This window comes from Manacus vitellinus, unplaced genomic scaffold (assembly GCF_001715985.3).
Source record: "Manacus vitellinus isolate BGI_N305 unplaced genomic scaffold, ASM171598v3 scaffold_18_pilon, whole genome shotgun sequence".
In the NCBI taxonomy this organism is placed as follows: domain Eukaryota; kingdom Metazoa; phylum Chordata; class Aves; order Passeriformes; family Pipridae; genus Manacus; species Manacus vitellinus.
In genome coordinates this window covers 2478239-2492138 of record NW_021939324.1, presented here as the reverse complement: position 1 = coordinate 2492138, position 13900 = coordinate 2478239, and the positions used below count along the sequence as shown (strand labels likewise).

General features: G+C 46.1%; 1 protein-coding gene across 1 annotated transcript; it reads right to left on the bottom strand.

The window, feature by feature from the left end:
- Positions 1–486: 486 nt before the first annotated feature.
- Positions 487–1589, bottom strand: LOC112841009. The gene is given in 2 exon segments (XM_029959036.1): positions 487–1272; positions 1275–1589. Coding segments are annotated over 2 exon segments (1101 nt in total).
- Between the last annotated feature and the right edge of the window lie 12311 nt (positions 1590–13900).

Genomic DNA, 13900 nt, shown 5'->3' with positions numbered 1-13900 from the left:
GGAGCAATTCCTTCACATGCCCCTAAAGGAAGCGGGTAGGGTTTCACGTTTGTTATTTTGGAAGGAGGCAGACTTGGAGCGGTTTGCAACAGACAGACAGAGAGGGATGGGAGACCAAACACCCATTCTCTCCCTCTGGCATTTGTCCAGGCTCGACCCTTTAACAGATCTAACCCCAGGATGTTAGCTGGTAGTGGCCCCACAATCATGATAGTTTCTGTGGCTGTCTCATCTCCAGGTAACCAGCATTTTACTTGAGCAGTGTGTTGGGGTTGGGATTTGCCAAAGGCATCAGTTACCCATATTTTTTTTTTGTCTGGCTTAATGCCACACTGGGTAGCAGCTTCAGTTTAGAGTGCTGAGACCTGTGCACCCGTGTCCACCACGAATGTAACCAAAGATTTAAAAGGGCCGAGAGGAAAAGCGATCACCATATCTCCCTGGTTCTTTTCTGTGAGCCTTCTCATATAAACCCACTGAGCTTGCTCACTGGGAGCGGCGAGTCCCGTTTCCCAACTTGGGATCGGTTAAACTGATTTCTGGTGGGGCTGAGGGAACCACAGTGTTGGATTCCTGGGGAGGGTTGCCCCCAGGGGGTGACTCATGCTCTCTGATCTTATCCCACTGCTTTATCAAGTGTTCCAAATTAGCTGTGGGTAGTTTATCCATCACTTCTCGAGGAATTCCTTTTGCAATACCCTCCACCCACAAACTGTACCTTGTTTGCTCACTAGGTGTCGCATTTTGCTGACAATTACCTGGCAAAGGTGGTTTTCGGATCTCTCCTACCCTTCTTATATCTGTTTTTTGCTTAACACTACTTGTATCAGAGACCCCCAACTGTCGACCAGTAGTTACCAGTTTTTGGGCTACCTCTAACCAGGTCATCCCCAGTGGAGCACCCCTTCTTCTGGGCCTGAGGGTTGTCATTATGCGCTCTTGTAGTTGTTTAGCATGAGTTTTTAGTGCATCAGGCAGGCCTCTGATCAGGGCGGGAAGTCGTTGTGGATCTGCTTCGAGTTCCATAGGGGAATGCCGCTGCGAGTCCAACAATCTTGTATGGATTAATTGGAGCCATGCAGCTTTTTGTACGCTTTCAACAATGTGGCCAATTTTGGGGGTTTTAATTGTGTGAGGATCTCCCCTTTCGATAGGGTCTAACCCACCTGCCCAGTAGGCAGCTCTCTGGGTCAGCGGCCATGGGGCTCGGTCATCATTTGTGGTCAGGAAGACCCCTGGGCCCCAAAATCCTCTGGCCTCATTTTCACTTCACTAAACAAAATCCAATCCCCTCCTGTAAGGGACACTCTCCACACATATTCAGTCTCTGATTCACTGGCCTTACGACTGTATTTTTCCTGAATTCTGGCCAGTGCTTCCCCGGTGTACGGGGTAATTCGTGTGGTAATTTGCCGATCTGCCCCCTGGCCAGTGGTTTCAGTTTTAATGAGGGGACGCATATGTATTACCCCCTCCTCCGGGTAACTTTGCTTCAACTCTTCTAATTCCCCAGAGGGGTACAGGGATTTGTTAACATCTACCGGTTTAGGGTACTTTGAATTAATGTCTCGCAATTCACAATTTTTCATTTCCACTATCTTTTTAAACCTTTCATTTTGTTCCTCCTCATCTTGCAGGGCTGACCGAAGCAATGAGTTAATCTCTCTCTCTTTCTCCAGTGCCTGACTTCAGCAGTTAACTGCAGGCGTTCTTTTCCTAATTGCTCCTGTAATGCCTTCATTGACTCTTGAAGAGATCTTATCACCTCACCAGTAGATTTTTGAATAGCCTCTTTTTCTAGCTGGTCCTGCAAAGTTCTCATTGACTCTTGGAAAGATTTTATCACTTCACTTACAGATTTCTGAATAGCCGATTTTTCCTTTTGCACTGCTCTAAGGAACACGCCTAAGACAGCACCCACAAAAAACAGTTCTAAACCAAGGATAACTATCAGGAGGGAATAATCCCCATATAACGCAAGCTGGGGTGTCATCCCTTTTGACTCAGTCATTAACCCAGCTCAGGTTAATGTCTTTCTCCCCCTTAACCCTCTGAGGGTCGGCTTGACTCTCTCCTGGAAAACCTTTCAACAGGTCCAGGTACCAGAGAACCTTTCAACAGGTCCAGCCCACACCAGGAAACCTTTCAACAGGTCTGATGTGCCCGGGTCACACCGAGAGGAGAAAAATTCTCACTATAATTTTACAGCGAAGGGATAGTCACCATTTGACTCGCCCTCGGTATCAGTTTTAGAATACACTGATTACTCCACCACATCCAAAGGACCCTGCTCGCTGCACCAAAAAAATGTTACAACCCGCCCCAGGAAAAGAGGGGGGGAGGTAACCCAGGTTTTATCAATAATTCCTTTGGGGTGGATTAAAGCGAAACAACACTAAATAATCGGTGTCTGAAAACATATATTGACAAGATTTATTTTAACAATTTTGTATCAATAGGTATGTTAACATTTTGGGTGCTGTCACAACCTTTCGGGGGAGGAGAAAAAGAAATGCATAGGGGAGAGAAGGACAGGGTAAGAGTAAAAGAGAGCAAGAGAAAAAAAAGGAAAAGATGAGAGTGGTATAATCACCGCCCACTGGATCCAGCGATGTCTTGATCCGCAGGCGGTGGGGGAAAGAAGAAGAAAAACCCTGCCAAAACCCCCAAAGTCACCAGTCAGTATCTATATCCTTTGCACCTCCCCCAAGGCGGGAGTTGTTTTCATGGGGTGGTGTCTCCCTTTTTGGCGTGGAGTTCGTGGTAAACTCGGCTCTCCCCGCTTTTTCGGGGCTTGACATCTTCTGCACTGGAGGAGGGGGGATGGGCCCAGTTGCCCATCAGCCTGCAGAAGTCTCTTAGAATGCATAAATCATTAACCATTCCAGTCTCCGACACATCATCTGCCTGGACTTATGCAAAGTTTGACACTATCCTGCATGACATCCTTGTCTCTAAGTTGGAGAGACAAGGATTTGCTGGATGAGCTACTTGGTGGACAAAGAACTGGCTGGATGGCAGCACACGAAAGAGTTCTGGTCAATGACTCATTGGCCATGTGAAGACGAGTGATGAGTGGTGTCCCTCAGCGATCGGCACTGGGGCTGACACTGCTCAACATCTTTCTCAGTCACAATGACAGTGGGAATCGAGTGCACCCTCAGCAAATTTGCTGATGATGCCAAGCTGTGTGGTGTGGTTGATGTGCTGGAGGGAAGGGATGCCATCCAGAAGAACCTTGACATGCTCATGAAGGGAACCTCATGAAGTTCATCAAAGCAAAGTGAAAGGTCCTATATGTCGATCATGGCAATCCCAGACACACCTACAGATTGGGTGGAGAAGTGATTGAGAACAGCCCTGTGGAGAAAGACTTGGGTGTGATGGCTGATGAAAACCTCAACACGAGCTGGTGTGCTTGCACATCAGAAAGCCAATGAAATCCTGGGCTGCATCAAAAACAGCATGGCCAGCAGGTCGAGGGAGGTGTTGTTCCCCGTCTGCTCTTGTGAGACCCTACCTTGAATACCGTGTACAGTTCTGGTATCCCCAGCAGAAGAAGGCCATGGAACTGTTGGAGCAAGTCCAGAGGAGGGACACAAAGTTCATAGAAGGACTGAAGCACCTCTCCTACAAAGACAGGCTAAGAAAGTTGGTGCTGTTCAGCCTAGAGAAGAGAAGGTTGCATGGAGACTTCAGAGCAATCTTCCAGTATCTGAAGGGGTCTACAGGGAAGCTGGACAGGGACTCTTTCTCAGGAACTGTAGTGATGGGACAAGGATTAAAGGGGAACAAATTGTAAGAGGTGAAATTTAGGTTAGATATTAGGAAGAAATTCTTCACTGTGAGGGTGCTGAAACAGTGGAACAGGTTGCCCAGGAAGGCTGTAAATGCCCCTACCTTGGCAGTGTTCATGGCCAGGTTGGATAAGGCCTTGAGCAATCTGGTCTAGAGGTAGGTGTCCCTGCCCATGGCAAGGGGGTTGGAACTAGATAATCTTTAATGTCCATTCAAACCGCTTAACATTCTATGATGTTACTGGCAGAATTGGGTGGGTTTGGACAACGGGTCCATTTACCATTTACTGTCTGTTTCTGGCAGCAGATGGAGTAAACCCGTCTCAAAGAGTGCCACGGCCTGAGGGTGAATGGGATAGGGACGAGACACTGCACAAAGGGTTCTGACACAGTAGAAGGTCAGGGTGCAATGGCCAGTTTATTGAGGGGAATGAAGACTTACATATGGTTTGGGTAAGGGGAGGTCTAATAACTGGGGCAGAGCATAGGGTTGACATCTCAGTGGAATACGGGATTGGGGAATGAGAGAAAGGTGGGAGGAATTTGGGAGTATCTAGGGGAAGGGGGCCAATGGGAGCTCACTCCACAGTGCGGCACTCATCAGCCAGTCAGTGTGAGAGATGAGCAGGAAAGCAGGGGAGGGCAAAGGGGGTAAACAACTTCTGGTGGGAAAAACGTGAGGGCAAGTCCAGACAAGCCCTGGACAATACAAACCAAGGAGATTGACACAGAAGTATATGTGGGGGTACATTAAACATGGTATAAAACTGGGGAATAACAAGAAAGTCCATGAATTATTAGTTCCTTCAGGCTCCATATAAGTCCCTTCAGGCCTTAAACACTTTGGTGTTCCTCCTCAAAAGAGGAAAAAGATCTTTGCTTAGGAGTTGGCAGGGCTCACTGAGAGAGCTTTAAATGAGATTGGAAGAGGGAAGGGAATAAGCCAGGCTCACTTGGGATAAGCCTGAGGGCGGCACGCTGATGTTGGGGAGGGAAGCAGAGAGAGGAAGTGCTGTCTCCAAATATCATGAAACTGGAGCAAAACTAGTAGGAAAAAAGGTTTCTTGTCGCGGTCTGGGTTTGGAGTGGGACGACAACAACACAAAGGATTCAGACAAGGTGGAAGGTCTTGAGCTATCGCAGTTTATTGAGGGAAAATGCTGGCTTAAATAGGGTTCGGGGTGGAAAGCACTGGAATAGTAGGTGGAGCATGGGATTGACAAGAAATTGAACAAATCAGAGAAAACAGGAGGGAACACCAGGAACAAGGACCAATCATGCAGGACTCTGCACTGCGGCTAAATCCTACCAATCAGAACGAGGGTACAGCAACAAGGGAGCAAACAAGTCTGGAAATGTCCAACTGCAAGTAGAACTGGGGTACCTACTTAGAAAAACATGTATTAACAGTTCTTATATACTATAGTGTCTGAGTTCTTTTCTGGTACGCATACTAAATGCTACTGGTATTCTTTAGTGTCCTCCTTAATAATTCCCGTAGAGTTCACGCCATCTCTGAAACCTTTTCCAGTCATTTTCCTTGTCCTCCACAGTTTCTCACTGGAATGCTAGCAGACAAAAAGAGTACCAAGGAAAGGCACTTGCACTTGGCTCTTTTATGCAGTCTTCATAGTGGGCTTTTCATAGGGATTTCTGGGAAGCAAGGCGCAAGTGCCTCTGCATTCCCATGCACAGTGCTGCCTCCCAAAACAGATCCACCCTTCCCTACTTCTGCTCTTTACATGCCAGTACAGGACAAGGAAATTCATCAGTAGGCAGATTAAGGAATTCATGGGCAATGGGAGTACACTGGGCAGCCATGGCAGAGGGTAGGGGCTGGTGGGGATGTGAGGACAGAGAGCCCCATCTGTTTTGAGGTCACAGAGCCCCACTGTGATCTGCTGTTCAGTGCCAGCTCTGGACACCTCTGAGGCAGCAGCAGCAGCAGCATGTTGCGAGCACTGGGGGTCGTGGTCCTCACCCGCTGCCTCCCCCTCTTTCTGGTGGCCCTGCAAGCCCAGGATGCCCAGTCTGCTCCAATGCAAGGGCAGGGAGCAGGTAGGCAGGCGGGGGCCAGCACCCACCCTGGGCTGGTGGCAGTGTGGCCAGGGCGAGGACTGGGTGAGCCAGGAAGGCAGCACGGTGCGGGCAGTGGGGCAGACACAGCCCGGAGAGGTGTGGAGGGGCTGCAGCTGCTTCAGGGGTTGTGGGGAGACAGGGTCCTCATGATCAGGGAGGAGGGGAGTGGCAGTGCAGGGCCAGAAACTTGGCACTCATCCATCACATTGCAATGGTTATCCAGCCTCATGGCTGAGCTCCAGCACTGAGCCACAGGCAGGTCGTGTGGGCACATCGTGGCTTTTGCTTCCTTTCAGAGCTGCCAGCTCAAAGTCCCAAGGGCAGCCAGGCACCCCCGCAGCTGTGAGAACACAGACCTGTCTGTGTGGCCTGTCATTCCCTGACCCCCTTACACTTTCTGCCCTTGAGGTGTGATGGTAACTTCTTGTGGGTGTTTGGTTGTAGATGTGGCCAAAGGAAGGCCACTTCCTGCTCCTGAGCCAGATTCCATGTTGATTCCAAGCTGGTATCTCAAGGGTGAGTAGTCAGGCTCTGCTATTTCACAGAATAGGCACCCATGTTCCATCTGTTAGTCATGGGAAATGTACCTTCATATGTTAATGTCCTTCTATAAATCTCAAATAGTGAAGGATTCCCAGAAGATACCTGTAGTTCCAAAGGAGCTCCTAAGAGCCTTGGAGAAAGCTGCATCTGGTTAGTATATCCCACTCTCTTAACCGTAGGACTTGGGATGCTGAACTTTTTGCTTACTCTGGGGATCTGCTGTAGCCTATGCAGCAAGAAGGGATCAGTCAGAGCCTCACTGCAAGGACACTCCATTTCACACCTTGTGTGGGCTGCTGAGCCACAGAGACAGTCCAGCACAGCTCCTGCTCCCAGACAGGCTTCCAGCTAAGAGCCAGGGGCAACTGCTGCTGCACTTGTACCATTACTGGCCAGAGCTGCTCTGTGCAGATGCTGATATCCAGGTGTTAGGAACAGGGCTGTGCTGAGTTTGTGTTTGGCTCATGCACAGCCCAGCATCAAGGCAGAAGTGATGTCCCAGGAAATCTTGGCTGCTCTTTCCAGACCTCAGGGTCAGGGGTGGGTTGGAGCTGGACACCCAGCGTGAGGTCAGACAACTTACTTGAAGGGCTTCCTAGAATGGCTCATTTGGTGAATTCAGTCTTGGGTGGTTTGGCTCTACATTTCTAGTTGCCTCACAAAAAATTTGGCTGTGCTTTTCCTCCTGTTTTGGGGGACAGTGGGCTCCTCCCTGCCGCTTGCCAGGGTGCCCAGGACATGGTATCGTGTTCCTGATGAGGGACAGTTACTTCTAATGAAACTGTCCCATGTTCTTTCTAAAGAGATGGAACCTAAGGCTGTACAGAAGGAGACCTTCCAGATGGGAGAAAGAGACAGAGTGCCAGTCTCAGGGGAAGAAGGAGAGGCAATACAGGGCACCAGGACACCTGCTCAGCCTCAGGGTCATCCTGGAAGTGAGTGCTCAGGAGATGCTGGTGTGCGAAAAGAGGAGTATTTCAGTGTATCCCTGCACTGCTCTCCAAGGATGAACTGCAGGTCCCCAGCACACAGCCCTGGCCTGCAGCCTGAAGGAACAAACTGGGCAGTGCTGGTGCAGGCTCTTCTCCAGGAGAACCTTAAAGGATCCTTCTTGTCCCCTGGTCCTAAGACACCAGAGCCAGAGGCACTAGTCTCTGAAAACAAAATCCCTTGTGCATCTGAAGTGCCCTGAATCTGAGATTATCCATAGTGCAGAGTACAAACATTGTCTCTTGCATTGTCCTTTCTCCTGCCAGGGTCAGCTACTCTGGGAAAAGCTGAAAATGCTCAGGAGCTGAGCAAGAACTATATCCTTGGAACTGCTGCAGCCTTCAGCGTGCTCCTGCTTGGGATTGCAGTCGGTTGCATAGTCATGTCCCAGTTAATGAGAGACACGTGAGTTGGTTTCTTTCCAGTTATTTATTGCTACCATTGGCAATGGAGTGTTTGCACAGTGCTGGAGTGCCAAGGCAGCTCCTGGGAGCACTTTGCCAAAATCTCCGTGGTATGGTCCTTTAACTGGGCTCTTAATTCATATCCATGAGTAGACTCCTCTGAAATCTCTTTTTACAGAAGGACCCAGGGAGATGGAGCATCACCAGCACAAGCTGATACTTACTCTGCCTGAGAAAGCAAGGTTTAAACAAGAGATAAAGGCAAAGTAGAGTCAGGAGAAGGAGCAGGAAGGGGCGAAAGAGACCAAGCAAACACAAAGTTCAACAACAGCTGCCGCCTGTCACCAGGGATCTTTGCGGCAGAGCTCGCCCAGCTGTACAGGAACATGGGCACAGATCCCGCACCTCTGCCCGCTTGTCCCAGCTGCTCTCTGGCTGACAGGGCCTCTTCACGGGAGAACTGGGTTTCCCTGGACTCACTCCAGCCCACACCATCCTGGTGTCCCTGCTACCAGCACCAGTAGGGGTACTTTACTTTAGAAGATCATGTTTTGTTTTTTTGACAATATATAAATAAATATATTGTTAAAAGCATTGAGTTCTCATCTGTTTTGTCTGTTTGTGTTGGGATAGAATGCACAGAGCTGGAAGCAGGGCTGGATCTGTGAGAGGAGCTGGAAGAGACCTGCACTCCAGGGAGGGACACCTTTGTCCCAGCATCAGCCTGGTTTCCCAGCTGATAGTTCTTCCACTAGATTGGGGACATGCTGTTGAGACGTGAGGTGCAAAGGCTCCACCTCATGATGAATGCAAATGAATGATTTGTCTTGCAGCTCTGAGCCTTGAAGCACAGGCACTCAGGTCTTTCTTTCCAGAAATCCATATCAAAAGCTCTGTATGAGCTGCATTAAAAAAGCCAACTGGAAGTAGCCTTTATTTGTTACTATTTGTGTCAGGCAGGATTCTAGCAAAAAGCTAGTCTTGCTACAGCTTCATAACCTTCAAAGAATCCAGTTCCTACAAGTTCTACTCAATACAGCCTCACAGTCCAGCACAATATACTTCAAGTAGGAAACCTTTACCATACGCATATGGGCACACTACAAGAGTATGTTACTCTCAAAAAACATTACTTTAACCTCTCTTCCTGACTGATATCACAAGAATTTACATGAATTGATTAAAGGGTTGAGCCAAACTTTTCTTTTTTCCAATTCTGCAATTCACATACCTGTCACTCCACATTGGAGTGTTTCAACAACAATTGTTCTCTCTGTTGGTGCTGTTTTAGATATGTAGTTAACAAAATCCATCCTCATCTACCCAAATCCACAAGCTCTTTTCCTTTTCTCAATATACAATTTTTGGATGCATTTCAATATATCCAATGGTTCAGCATTTTTCAAGTGACTTCCTCACTGCTTGCACAGTCCTCTGACCTTTGCCCACACGAGAGCCAATGAACTATAGGGAAGGTCATCTGCCACGGTCCAAGGAAGAAGGAATAGGACCGCAACACTGCACAAAGGGTTCAACTCGAGGTAGCAGGTCGGGTGCAATGGCTCTTTATTGAGGGTGTGTGAGGGTTTATATAGGGTTCAGTATGGAAAGGGCTAGAAAACTGGGTGGAGCATGGGATAGACAGCCAGGGGAACAGATGAGGGTAAGAACTTAGAAAAGAGGGAGGAACTGGGAAGGAGCTGGGAAAGTAAAGGGCCAGTGGGAGCTCTCTCCACACTGCGGCATTTTTTAGCCAATCAGAGGGAGGAGCAGGGAAGGTAGGGGATAAACAACTCTGGGCAAGCCTGGACATGCCCAGGCAATACAAGTGAATGGGGATAATACAACCACATGGGGACATTACAAAAACAATATCTAAACTGGGGATAAACTGTCAAGTCCATAAGATGGAGTCTCTTTATGCACCGTAAATTTCTCTCCAGGCTTTAAAAGTTTCCCAGTCGGACTCTTGCTCTACCACAGTCATTCCATCCAGGAATGTCGGATGGGACTGATCCCTTACATTCAGATTTACAAAGCAACATTTTGTTCAGATCTGCACCATGATGACAATTTGTTTTACCAAGGGGATGAGGGGCAGCACAAGAGACACAGACACCAACCTCAAGGAACAAGTGTGTAATTTTACTATAATGCAAAACAGCAAAGAATTACAGAAGGATAAGCTCAGCAATGCAGCTAATCATTACTACAAAGAGTGCCTATAAGAATGATACATCACCAGTTACCCTGATACCATAATCAGCATCCAGACCCACACATCAGCTGGGGAGCCCTGGTTGCAGCAAAGGGTCGGAGAACCCTTCTCAGTAACTGGGAAATCCTACTCAGTGTGTCCACTTATAGGTGAGGTCTCCATCATTGCTGTGAAAGGTCCAGCTTTTATATTGTTAAACAAACCAAGCTTACATAACCACTAGTGCAGAAAAACATCTGGCTTCCTTCTCTCCTTGTGTTTCACCCAAAGCCTGGCAAGGGGTCAGGGGAAAACCAAGCTTTGACAATCTGTCACCAAACACAGCCAGACATCTAATTCCATGGCACTGACCAGTCTCTAAATACAGAGAGATAAATACATTCATATTTCACTGAGTCATACATATTTAATAATGAACAGATAAAATTATTATTCACTAATGAGCATATACAAACATATCTTACTAATAAGCATACATATTTACACACATGTAGTCTTATCATACTACATATTTTACTGAGAAACATACATAATTTTTCTAATGAGTGGATACGTGGCTAAATATAACGTTAGGTTGAAAGGTTCATCTAGAGGTAAACTTTGGCTCAGGGCCTGTTGTTCAGGCCTCAGCACCTCAACTATCTATCTTACCTACCTTAAAGCTAACCCCTCTGTTTTCCATTTGATCCCTTTCTTTTTCATCCTACTGGCAATGAAGATCTCCAGAAATGGATTGAGGTGATTATTGGTGGATTTATATTGTTAAGATTATTAAGTTTGTTTGGTGTATTTGTGGCTCAGGAAACTTGTGTGTGAATGGACTTTACAGAACTGTCTGCAGTCAAGTAGCCTATTTACAATGTTGGTATTAAATTACAGGTGATTATTTTTGCAGTGTTCCGATATAATATGCTGAATTTGAAGCAGGTGTGATTTAGTTAAGACTCAGGACTGAAATGCTGAGTGTTCTTCTTGAATAACTAGATTTCACAGTCATCAAGCACAGTTCTTTATTTGTTGAGGGACATAGGCATGTTAGTGACTAGAATGGAAATGATGCACATGAAATCAGTAACAACAATTCTTATAAAATCATAGAATCATAGATTCATATATGTTGGAAAAGACCTCCAAGATCTTTAGTTCAGCCTTTGATAGATCACAACCCTGTCAACTAGAACCATGGCACTAAGTGCCACATCCAGTCATTTCTTGAACAACTCCAGGGATGATGACTCCACAACCTCCCTGGGCAGCCCATTCTAATGCTTGACAATCCTTTCAATGAAGAAATTCTTCCTAATGTCCAACCTGAACTTGCCTGGCACAGCTTAAGGCTTTGTCCTCTTGTCCTGTTGCCAGTTGCCTGGGAGAAGAGGCTGAACCCCACCTGGCTACAACCTCCTTTCAGATGATTGTATAGAGCAGTAAGGTTTCCCCCTGGGCCTCCTCCAGGCTAAACCACCCCAGCTCCCTCAGCTGTTCTTCATATGATTTAGTCTCTAGATCCTTGGCCAGCTCTGTTGACCTTCTCTGGACTTGGTCCAGGACCTCAATGTCTTCCTTGGGGTAGGGAGCCTAAAACTGAACACAGGTTTTGAGATGCTACCTCAACAGTGCCAAGTACAGGAGGACAATCACTGCCAATGGTATCCTGGCTTGGATCAAAAATCTGGGGCCAGCAGGACCAGGGCGGTGATTGTCCCCCTGTACTGGGCAAGAGTATATTCCACACTGTTGGCTCATGTTCAGCTGCTGTCGACCAGCACCTCCAGGTCCTTTTCTACTGGGCTACCTTCCAGCCACTCTCCCCCAGCCTGTAGCGCTGCCTGGGGTTGTTGTGACCCAAGGGCAGGACCCAGCATTTGGCCTTGTTGAACCTCATACCCTTGGCCTCAGACCATTGATCCAGCCTGTCCATATCCCTCTGCAGAGCCTTCCTACCTTCCTCCAGCAGATCGTGCCCGATTTGGTGTCATCTACAAACTGACTAAGGGTGCACTCAATCCCCTTGTACAGATCATCAATAAAGATATTAAACAGAACTGGACTCCTGGTACATTGACTTTTGACATCCATGTAATGAGTTTCATTACAGATCCAAAGACATAAAAAAAGGAGGGTCCTCTTGAGAAGGCAGACTGCTACCAGGCCTCTTGCCAACATCTGTATGCATTTTGTTTCCCATTAATAATGCTGCAGGGCACCTCTGTGCCTCAGAGCAAATTAACAGAATAACAAAATCCAAAACACATAAACATCCTGCTGTAGGTAGGATATTCCTTTAGTTCTTCCTCCATCGTAAGAAAAGTTGTCTAATTTATTTTCTCCCTCTTGTCTTTCAGTTCATTTTATTAGTATCCTTACCTTATTGCAAACAATATTATAACAGTCAGAATTAACAAACTGTGTAAGATATCTGCCTGCGAGGGAAGAAAAAGGAGTAAAAAGCCTCTTGGTTTTTAATTGTTTGGAATGATGTAGTAAGTTTTACTCAAAGCTAATTCTAGGCTCTTGATTTGCAGTTTCATCCTCCTCAGGGAAAACTGAGAGCAGCCTGTGTGCAAACATCCTCTGGGCCTGAAATTTAAGCACAAGCTCTAGCAATAGTATCACCTTCTATAACTGACAGAAGAGTCTTATTTCTCTCTTCTTGTATTTCAGGGAAGTAATTTACCCAGAACCACTAGTACTAAAATGGCATGAAAGACACACTAAATAACAGACTAAAGCATCAATCATCTTACAATAATGCCAGCAATTATTTCCATACATCTTCTTGACAGCGACTCCAGCTTTTCTCTTTAGCTGTAATATTCATGCTACCATACAAATTGATACTGATGATAGCCACTAGATTAAAAGAAGAGGCAGCATGTCTCCTGTCTTTGAAAATCATGTTGAAAATCAGCATCCCCACAGCCATCTTCTTTTTGGGAAAGCTGTTCAGGTGAAGCCTCACTAACCAAGTTTTTTTATCCATCACGTGTATTGCCATTTTAACCTTTTATTTTGTGACCACTGTTTATGTAAACATCCTGTCTCAGTGGGCAGGAAAGCAATTTTCTTTCTAGCAGTCTTAGAATCCTTCATGCCAAGGAGAGCAAGATTTCTGGGATCCAGATGATTTTATTTCTCACAAACCCATCACAGTTGCTTCTACTGTGATAAATACAAGGCCAATTAGATTTAAAAAAAAAAAGAGTTTTACATTAAAAAGTTTTAAAATACATTTATGTCATGATTCCACATCAAACTATTTTTGAATTTGTAACAATATAAGTCCCAAGCTTAACTGACTAACTATGCTTCTAAATTCATCAAACTCAAAAATTTAAATAGTAGAAACTGGTTTAGTTTAAAGATAGAAGATAGTGCTAAATTAAATATGGAGTACACCTCTGCAACTAATTGGTGTATGTATGCTCAACAGGCTGGCTGCCTCTCCATAGCACACCTCTGTGCATCTCAGTGCTCTTTTGGACAGTGTACACAGTCATCTTCCTTGCCTGTACTGATCCACCACGGCACTCAATCATGCAGATCGGTGACTGTATGGACTTCTCATTCCCACTGTTTGTTTTCTAGACTGCACCCTTAAAACTCATAATTCTTGAAGTTGCTCTACCTTTACGTTAACGTAACTAATGTTCTTTAGATTAAAAAAAATTATTTAAAAAAATTACGTTATCCTGACCTTTTGAGAGGACAATGAGTGAATATCTGTTAATTAAATTGGCAACATAAAATAACCTTGTTCATTATGATAGCAATGCTAATTCATTATGTTGTGACAGCATGACTGCAGTGTGTGTGCACGCATTGCACACATGTGGAGGGCTTAACACACATAGAAAGACTGTAAACAT